This window comes from Macaca nemestrina, chromosome 8, assembly GCF_043159975.1.
Source record: "Macaca nemestrina isolate mMacNem1 chromosome 8, mMacNem.hap1, whole genome shotgun sequence".
Classification (NCBI taxonomy): domain Eukaryota; kingdom Metazoa; phylum Chordata; class Mammalia; order Primates; family Cercopithecidae; genus Macaca; species Macaca nemestrina.
The window spans coordinates 22,224,535-22,234,476 of record NC_092132.1 but is presented as its reverse complement, the minus strand read 5'-3'; the positions used below and the strand labels follow the sequence as shown (position 1 = coordinate 22,234,476).

At 41.7% G+C, this 9,942-nt stretch overlaps 1 protein-coding gene across 17 annotated transcripts in view; it reads left to right on the top strand.

The window, feature by feature from the left end:
- The first annotated feature begins 121 nt into the window (after nucleotides 1–121).
- Nucleotides 122–9,942, top strand: part of LOC105468499 (TBC1 domain family member 31) — a 73,011-nt gene continuing 63,190 nt past the window's right edge. For 3 of the 17 annotated variants that reach the window (XM_071067865.1, XM_071067864.1, XM_011718716.3), the window contains exons 1-2: nucleotides 123–333; nucleotides 4,589–4,735. In XM_071067865.1, the coding sequence (XP_070923966.1) occupies nucleotides 257–333; nucleotides 4,589–4,735 (224 nt within the window). In that variant the 5' untranslated portion in view covers nucleotides 123–256. Of the gene's footprint in view, nucleotides 334–357; nucleotides 589–4,588; nucleotides 4,736–5,028; nucleotides 5,151–7,169; nucleotides 7,321–9,942 lie in introns of those variants that run through there. The other 14 variants (XM_011718715.3, XM_011718706.3, XM_024788694.2 and 11 more) reach the window with 11 other exon arrangements.

Genomic DNA, 9,942 nt, shown 5'->3' with positions numbered 1-9,942 from the left:
GAGGCGGAGTCTAAGAGAAGGTCTTTGGTCGATTCCATTGTCCAGAGAGGGAGTGGCCGCTTTGGCGGAGGTTGGTGGGAGGGATCCGCCTTCCGATTGGTTGTTATTAGAAAGGGGGTTGGTACGGCCGGCGGGTGCAGTATCCAGGCCGCCGTGGCCGGCGCTCAAATTTCCCGGGCCGGGAGCGCTGGGCCTGCCGGGAAGGTACTGGGACGGTTACCCAGCGGGCCGCCGGCGGTCGTGGGCGACCTTCGCCATGCAGAGCACTGACCTAGGCAACAAGGAGAGCGGCAAGATATGGCACCGCAAGCCGTCCCCGGCCACGCGGGACGGGTAAAGGCCGTGGCGGGAGGGCGCGGGCTGTGGAGGGGACGGAGACCGGCGAGGAGGGTACGCCGGGCGTCAGGTAGCGGTCCGAGTTCTGGCTCTGACCTTGCCCCACATCCTTGGATTGGATGACCTGCGGTGGAACAGGTGGCTCCGGACGCCAGGATCCGCAGAGACCCCCTTCTGAGTTCTGAGAGCAGGGGTCTGGTCCGGGACAGGAGGAGGCAGGTGGTTCTCAGACGTGGGAACTTGCGGCTTTTGGTGTGTGCTGGGACTTTGCTGCTTTAATGATCACGGTATCCCGCTAGTGCCCCTGGCACGTAGTAGGTGTTCAGTGAGTATTTAACAGTTGCAGCTGGAACAGAACTCCTGGGGGAGATGCAGGCTGGAAGAGCAGGACAATTCTGCCTCTTCCAAAGGCTGCAGTTTATCCATCCTTAAATCCTTGGATGTGTTTAGACGCACAAGCATTCATCAATTTGTTGAGCGCCTACTGTGTGCCAAGCACGCCTCTAAGTGCTGGGGAGGGCGAAGGAACAAAACACACTTCCGGTTCTCTGGAGTTCTCTAGAGTTTACATATTGGCGTGTATGTAGGGGCAGGGGCGTTCGTTATGCATTGCTGGGGGGCTTCTAGTACGGCCAGCGCTACTTTTCATTCTGTTCCCAATTACCTGTCCTGTTTGAGGCTCAGCCTGTCTTGTGTGATTTCCGTGGAAGCCTTTGCTACAAAGTGGTGCCATTTGGATTTCGATTTCTGCACGCAGAGTGGTCTTATTGCTTCTAATTCCCTAGGATTTCACGGAAATCGCTGGAGTTCCTGTTTCAGTGTGTTTCTTGTTCTAGTAGTGATTTTTCTTTTCTCTGAGATGGAGCCTTGCTCTGTCGCCCAGGCTGGAGTGCAGTGGCGCGATCCGGGCTCACTGCAACCTCCACCTCCCGAGTTAAAGCGATTCTCTTGCCTCAGCCTCCCAAGTAGCGGGGATTACCGGCGCGCGCCACTACATCCGGCTAATTTTTGTATTTTCAGTAGAGACGGGATTTCACCATGTTAGCCAGGCTGGTCTCCAACTCCTGGCCTCAGGTGGTCCGCCTATCTCAGTCTCCCGAAGTGTAGGGATTACAGTCATTAGCAACCGCGCCTGGCCTCTAGTGATTTTTCTGTTGATCCTTTGGTTGCTTCTTGACAAGTCAGACCTTTTTTTTTTTTTTCCTTGAGACAGAGTCTTGCCCTGTCGCCCAGGCTCGGGTGCAGTGGCGCGATCTCCGCTCACTGCAACCTCCGCCTCCCGGGTTCAAGCGATTCTCCTGCCTCAGCCTCCCGAGTAGCTGGGATTACAGGCGCACCGCTCCCGCTAATTTTTTGTATTTGTAGTAGAGACGTGTTAGCCAGGATGGTCTCGATCTCCTGACGTCGTGATCCACCCACCTCGGCCTCCCGAAGTGCTGAGATTACAGGCGTGAACCACGGCGCCCGGCGGACAAATCAGTTTTAAGTGCCTGCTATGTATATCCAAAGTGCAACGTTTTACCAGCAGCTTGTTTGGTTCCTGGTTACTGTCAGGCCTCTTTATCAATGCCGCTGTCTCAACTACATTGAATAAAAAATTTTGTCTAAAGTGGGGATTCCTTAGGTTTTTCATTTTCAAATTTTGAGTTTGTGTAAATACCACTCCCACCTCTGGTATTCTCTAAACATTCTAAAAGTTATAGCCAACTCACCTTTCTCTTTCTTGCTGGTACAGAATATCTAGATATATGTGCAAGATTCAAAAAGTGAAAGAAATGAGTTGATTATCCAAATGTCTTGTTTGCTTTTTCCACTAAAACATAGCTTATTTTTGTGTTCGTTAAAACCCATTGTTCATGCCGTTTAGACAGGCAGAAAGCACTGACTTGGAGTCAGATGTATTTCGTTGAAGTAAATGTCCGTTTACCAACTCTGTGACCTTGGGCAAGTTAATCGCTAAGGCTGTCAGTGGGGATAATCGGATTTAGCAGACAGGTTGTCTTACACATTTGGTGCTTAGTAAATATTTGATATTCTTCTTATGTTTGAGAACTGAGGAACTCTGTCAGGCAATCTGTGGGAATCTGAAAGTAAGTTGCTCTAAAATAAATATTTTATGTGGGATTTATATGAAAAATCGGAGGGGCTGAATGTCACTATTATGATTACATTTACAAGGTAGGATTATAATTGAGTATTTGTTTCTTAGTGTATTTCTGTATTTTTCATATTTTGAACAATGATTATGTAATTTTGTAGCCAGAACATGTAATAAGTGTTATAGAAAATAAGACTGGAGGAAAAAGTTGTTTGCTCTGAGTTTAGTTGCCATGAAACATTTTGATATTGTTTGTCATTTCTGTACATTTATTGTTGTGTTTTTAATTCCTTGGGGACTAGATACAAATAAGCATTGTTAAGAATTTTACTGTTTCCTTTAACGAATCTAAAAAGCCTTATGTTTACATAAACATGAAGAAAATGTTTAATCCACTTAATTCAATATAGCATGCTTTAATCAAGTTTTAATGAAGATAAATGTTTCTAATATAAAATCCAAAAACTAGGCAAGGTGCGGTGGCTTATGCCTGTTATTCCGGCACTTTGGGAGGCCAAAGTGGGCAGATCACAAAGTCAGGAGTTCGAGACCAGCCTGGCCAACATGGTGAAACCCTGTGTCTACTAAAAATACAAAAAATTAGCTGGGCATGGTAGCAGGCACCTGTAATCCCAGCTACTCAGGAGGCTGAGGCAGGAGAATCACTTGAACCCAGGAGGTGGAGGTTGCAGTGAGCTGAGATTGCACCACTGTACTCCAGCCTCTATGACAGAGTGAGACTCCGTCTCAAAAAAAAAAAAACAAAAACAAAATCCAGAAATTTATGAAAAATCAATTAAGATAAAATTTTCATGATTAAAAACTATTGTTGCAATAAAGAATGGGATTATTCTGGCCTTTGTGACCAGAATATACACACATATTATTTTAAGGAGTTATTTTGTGCTGTAAGTTAATTTTATGAAGTTTTCTTTCAACAACAGGGTATATGATCCTTCTCTCAAAAAAGGGTAAATTTAAACAAATATAGCTGTGTATTCTTGTCTTTCCTGTTATGAAAATAGTATGTAATCATTAAAGAACATGTCTAAAATATAGAAAAGTAGAAAGGGGAAAAAAATTAACCATATCGCTATTACCTGCAGACAGCTGCTGTTAATATTTGACTGTGTTCATCTTTTTTTCCCTATATGTAGATTTTTCTTTTCCTTTGGAGACACGGTCTTACATGTCACCCAGGTGGGAGTGCAGTGGCATGATCATGGCTCACTGCAGCCTTGACCTCCCCAGGCTCTGGTGATAATGCCACCTCAGCCTCTTGAATAGCTGGGATCACAGGCACATGCACCATGCCTGGCTAATTTTTTATGATTTTTCTAGAGACGTGTTTGGTTTTGATTTTTCTCATTTATTTTTTCTTCTAATTGTGTGTGTGTGTGTGTGTGTGTGTGTGTGTGTCAGTGTTTGAAACTTCAGGTTAGAATATTTTCATTTTCATTTAACAGTTTAATCATTCCATATGTGTCTCTAGAATAGAAACTCCCTTACTTTTTTATATAGAAGTATGATTAATATGGGTTTTAAAGAATGATTTCTTAAAGCATTTGTTCATTCAGCAGGTGTATTTTGAGTGTCTTTTGTGTATTGTAGGCCAGGTGCTGGGGTACAGTAATGAGCAAGCAGTGGTCCTGTCCTTACAGAACTCGCCTGCCAGGGTATTCATGGTAGATACATTAGAAATGAAAGTAAACTCATGCGCACTGAATTCACTGAAACATTCCATACACAAAAACAAAATCTCATACCCTGTTGTTGTGTATCACTTAATCACCGTTTATAAATCTGTTTATATGTGTGTTTATTTTTTTAATGTCTGTCCTTACTACTAAACTGTAAGTGCCATGGAAGCAGGGAGCATATCAAGTATTCTTAGCACCTGCCTTGTTCTGCATCTGACACAATGAGTTTTCAAGTAATTGATGAATAAATGAACAGTAGCTGCTTTGACAATGAGTAGCTTCTGAACTGTTTTTCTGAAATCCTGGTAAGATTGATTCTAGAGGAGAGGCAGTATAGCGGTAGCAGTAGGAGAGGGAAGAATGAACAGACAAAATGCTTTACTTGCCATATTTTTCATAATATCAAGTAATACGTGATATAGAATTTCAATGTTTGGGTTTTTTTCTTTGACAGAATTATAGTGAACATCATTCACAACACTTCCGATTACCATCCAAAAGTTTTGCGATTTTTGAATGTGGCTTTTGATGGCACAGGCGACTGCTTAATTGCTGGGGACCACCAAGGAAATATTTATGTTTTTGACTTATATGGAAACAGGTAAGCAGATACTGTTGATATCTACGTTATTTAACAAGTTATTAATTCACTGAGTGTTTTCATACCTGCTATTCATTATTCATTCAGAAAGATTTATTAAGTTCTATTATATTTCAGGTACCTTGCAAAACACTGTCATAGGTGCTGAAGGAAGAAAGTGGGAAAGGACAGAATGATAATACGGTTCACATTTTAGAGAATTAAACTGCTGGTTTTAATAGCATCTCTAGTGGTTTTTTTTTTTTTCCTTAAATTTAAAAATTTATTATTGCTATTTTTTTTTTTTTCTTCAGATGGAACCTTGTTCTGCCGCCCAGACTGGAATGCAGTGGGACAATCTTGGCTCACTGCAAACTCCACCTCCCGAGTTCCAGCTACTGTGCCCAGCCCATTATTGCTGATTTATCAATTTCTGGTACATCATCAGGCAATGTAGAAAGAGCGCAATTTTCCTTGCACATTGTTGTTATGGCATGCCATATCTAAGAATTTTAAAGAATTGATTTTCAGCTGGGTGTGGTGGCTCAGGCCTGTAATCCCAGCACTTTGGGAGGCTGAGGCGGGCAGATCACTTGAGGTCAGGAGTTCGAGACCAGCTTGGCCAACTTGGTGAAACCCTGTCTCTACTAAAATACAAAAATTAGCTGGGCATGGTGGTGTGTGCCTGTTTTCCCAGCTACTCGGGAGGCTGAGACAGGAGAATCACTTGAACCCTGGAGGTGGAGGTTGCAGTCAGCCGAGATCGCGCCACTGCCACTGCACTTCAGCCTGGGCGACAGAGCGAGACTCTGTCTCAAAAAAAAAAAAAGGAGTTGATTTTCACTCTTCTTCCTCTTCTCTTCCCTTGTGAAACAATTTAGTCTGAAAGCAATGAGGTGGGATTGATGGAGGTAGATATTCATGCAGTGGGGCTAGGTGGGAAGGAGAGCTGCAGCAGCCCAGAAAGAGAGACAGAGGGTGTCTGCATGGTGAATGGGGCAGTGATGGGAAGCTAGTTTAATACAGAGGGCTTTTATCAAATAAATATATTAGGGATAATGAGGGCCAGGTTTCTCACTCTTAGAAAAGAGACTTAAAAATTATGGAAGGCAGAAAACTAGAATAAACCCCTTGGCATTGTATTGGAATTAGACATATCAGTTTGAACCCCTGGTTTTGAATATATAGAGATAGATATAGAACTAAATAGAGGTATGTACAACTATATGTACACTTATTCCTTAGCTTTGTACACTCAGAGGGCCTGGGAGCAACAGCATGCCGGTAGCAATGAATATACCCCGTGATGAGTTCTTATTTTCAAAGTACCACGTTCTACTAAAAGGAATCAAGGATATTTGCCGAAATGGCCAATTTCAGAATGTGGACAGGGAAAGTACAGGAAGAGCCTGTAACATTTTGTAGCCAGAAAGAAGGAATTGTTCAAAGAATGTTCGGGATGTGTCAAAAAGACACAGTTGCCAGCTTGAAGGAGCTCCCTCTGGTCATGTTGGAGATGGGTCGTCCATTGAATAAAATTGAAATCTATGAGTTCATGTTGAAATCAACAAACAGTTTAATAAGGAATGGATATTGAATAGTCACAAAGTACCTCCCCACAAAATACTTATTAATTATAGAGGAAAAAAAGAGTAATTATATAATGAAGAAGCCTAGCAAACGCTGCCTTAATCAAATGACTAAAGTTAATACAACCAGTAGTGGAATGAATCAAAATTTGTGTGCCACCTGATAGGATGCAGTGAGAAGAACACAGCATCATTTCTGTGATATTCCTGCCGAGATATATAACCTGAATCTAATCAGTGAGATCATCACACAAAGCTAAATTAAGGACATCTAATAAAAAAACTGTCCTGTAATCTTCACAGGGGTCAAGATCATGCAAGTTGGGTAAAGACTACAGAACTCCTAATCTGAGGGAGATGAAAGGGACATGACAAAGGCATGAATCTGGGCTGATCCTTTTGCTATAAAGAACATTATTAGGAAAATTGGCAAAATTTGATTGGAGTTCTAGGATTAGATGGTGGTAATGTATAAATGTAATTTCTTGGTGCTGATGGTTATATTGTGATTATGTAGGAGAGTTTTCTTATTTATAGGAAACTTGATCATGGTAACTTGTTCTCAAATAGTTCAAGAAAAGACGTGACATATAATTTACTTATCTGTGATTCATTAGGTAAAAAATCTATAAATCATTGTTTCTGCCCTTTACCAAAAAAGTAATGGGCCCAACTTTTCTACCCTTTATTCTTGTTTAACTTACCTCACCAATTCCCAATCTGAAATCAGTACCACTGTCTATTTGCTAATACTACTGAAAAAAATAAAAGTAATTGTTGATTGATTTCATGACAGAATAATGAACTTCAATATTGAGGATTCTTTGCACTTCATTTGCTTATCTACCGTTACTTACTTTGCCTAGTCTCCACCAAGTGTCGCAAACCTTTACCAATTTCCTTGCCTCCTTTCGTTGGACTCCACTCTTATTCTGACTGCCAGGCCTCCTGATTCATGGGAAAACAGACACCTTCAAGCTTTCCTTTCTCCTTCCGCATTGCAGCCTCAAGTATATTGTAAGTTCAGCCCCCATTACCTTATCTGTAAAGTTCAGCTCTCATTACCTTATTCATAAAGTTCAGCCTTCATTACCTTATTCATAAAAACAGGTGATCTTAATTTCTTCTAGTGCTAATCCCTATCTTCTATAGCCTCCCCTGAGACATTGCACCATGAGTGTTACTATTTTGTCCATTGTCCCCTTTTCACTATTGGTTGTTGGGGAGAAAAAATTATTTTTCCTCTACCCTTCTAAATTCTCAACTGGGCCCCTTGTAACAAAAGATAGATTAACAAGAGCAGATTGAACAAGTTATTAATTTGTATCATGCATGTAACACATGAGAATACCCAGAGTATCCGGGTATTAGTGTGAGACACTATCAACTTGTATCGTGCATGTAACACGTGACTGTCCAGGTATTACTAACTCAAAAAGTGGCTTATACTCTGGCTTATATAGCATCTCTGTCAAAGAACAGTACATTTTTAGAGAAGTGACAAGACAAAAGAAGAGGACCTTGAGTCTCTCAGGGCAGCAAATTGTGGGAAGGCAAATATATGGGAAACTAATGGTAGCCATATATATTTCTCTGGTGCTATTTCCAGGATGATGAAGATCTAAAGTCAACTCCTGTGATCAACTGTTATCCTTCCTGGTAGAGAAGGGAAGAGGGACACCTTTGTAAATGTATGCAAATTCATGTAAACTTTTAGACAAGGGCAGAGAGCTTTTCTTTTTTTTTTTTTTTTTGAGGTGGAGGCTCGCTCTGTCACCCAGGCCAGGGTGCAGTGGCGCAATCAAGGGCACTGCAGCCTCCGCCTCCTGGGTTTAAGCAAATCTCCTGCCTCAGCCTCCCAGGTAGCTGGGATGACAGGTGTGCACCACCACGCCAGGCTAATTTTTTGTATTTTAGTAGAGACAGAGTTTCACCACGTTGGCCTGGATGGTCTTAATCTCCTGACCTCATGATCCACCTGCCTTGGCCTCCCAAAGTGTTGGGATTACAGGCATGAGCCACCGCGCCTGGCTGAGAGCTTTTCTTATATCTGCTTTTTCTCAGTTACCTTCAGCTCAAAGTAATGCTCATGCCAAAGTGGCATGTTCTGATATGGCATATTCTGCCACCCTTCACTAAAAACATCTGTGGCCGAGCTGAGCAGTTAGCGGCAGAGCTCGGACTTAAAATCAGACTTGAGCTCAGACTTAAAATCAGGCTTGATCATAAAGCCCAGTATACTGGGCTCCCTCAAAATCTTCCTAATTGTTCAATCCATTGGTCACTTTTCAGTTCTCATTTTACTAAAACACTAAACACTCTTGTCTTCCCATGCTGCCTGAGATTCTTTTCTTTGGCTTCATGGGGTACAGCAGTTGCTGAATTTTCTACCTCTCTGATCATTTTTCCCCCTTGTTTTACTGACTCTTCTTCCAGGGCCTGCCCCTTTCATGTTGTGCTCCCCAGACATCTGTCTTTGGCTTGCTTCCTTCCATATTTCAGGCACTCTTTTCAATAATCACATCACCACCAAGCCTCAGGCTTCATCTGCCATGTAAACACTGTTGACTTAGACCTACTTCTGCTACTACTACCTACTAGAACTCTTCTAGATTGGGCTCTCCAGGGGCCACTAACTTGCAAGTAACTCTTGAGCCCTTGAAAAGTGATTGGTCCAAATTGAGATATGAAGCATGTGTAAAATTAAAATACACACTGGATTTTGATGACTTAATATGATAAAAAGTGTAAAATATCTCAATAATTTTGAATTGATTAAATATTGAAATACTAATGTTTTAGATACATATTGAGTTCATAAAGTATATTAGTCTGTTCTCATGCTAATAAAGATATACCTGAGACTGGGTAATTTATAAAGAAAAGGAGGTTTAATGGCCTCACAGTTCCATGTAGCTGAGGAGGCCTCACATTCATGGCAGAAGGCAAAGACACTTCTTACGTAGTGGTGGCAAGAGAGAAATGAAGACCAAGGGAAAGGGGTTTCCCCGTATAAAACCATCTGATCTCGTGAGACTTATTCACTACCATGAGAATAGTGTTAGGGAAACTGCCCCCATGATTCAATTATCTCCCACTGGGTCCCTCCCACAACATGTGGGAATTATGGGAGCCACAATTCAAGATGAGATTTGAGTGAGGACAGAGCCAAAGCATATCATATATTATTAAGATTAATTTAACCTATTTCTTCTTACTTTTCTAATATGGCTCCTAGAAAAATTTAAATTACATATGTAGCCCACGTTGTATTTCTTTCAGACAGCATGGCTCTAAATCAGTTTCACAGGGCCTTAAACCACATGTTTAAAAGCAGATTTATCATTTCCTACCCCCAAACTTATTCCTCTTTTGCCTAAGTTCAAAAGCTTAATTTTCTGTAAATTAAACTCTAGCTAGGTGCCCAGTACTCTACTGAGCACTCAACATGTATTATTTCATTTAGTCATCACAACAGCCTTGTATCTAGTCTTATCTTCATTCTACACAAGAGCAAGTCCTGATTCCCCCTTCTTCACTCCATGTTTAATCCATACCGAGCCTCTGCTTGGCTTCTGAAACCTCTCCTATTTATGCTCCCATATCTCTGGCTGAGATTTTCTGTAGTAACTTTCTTAG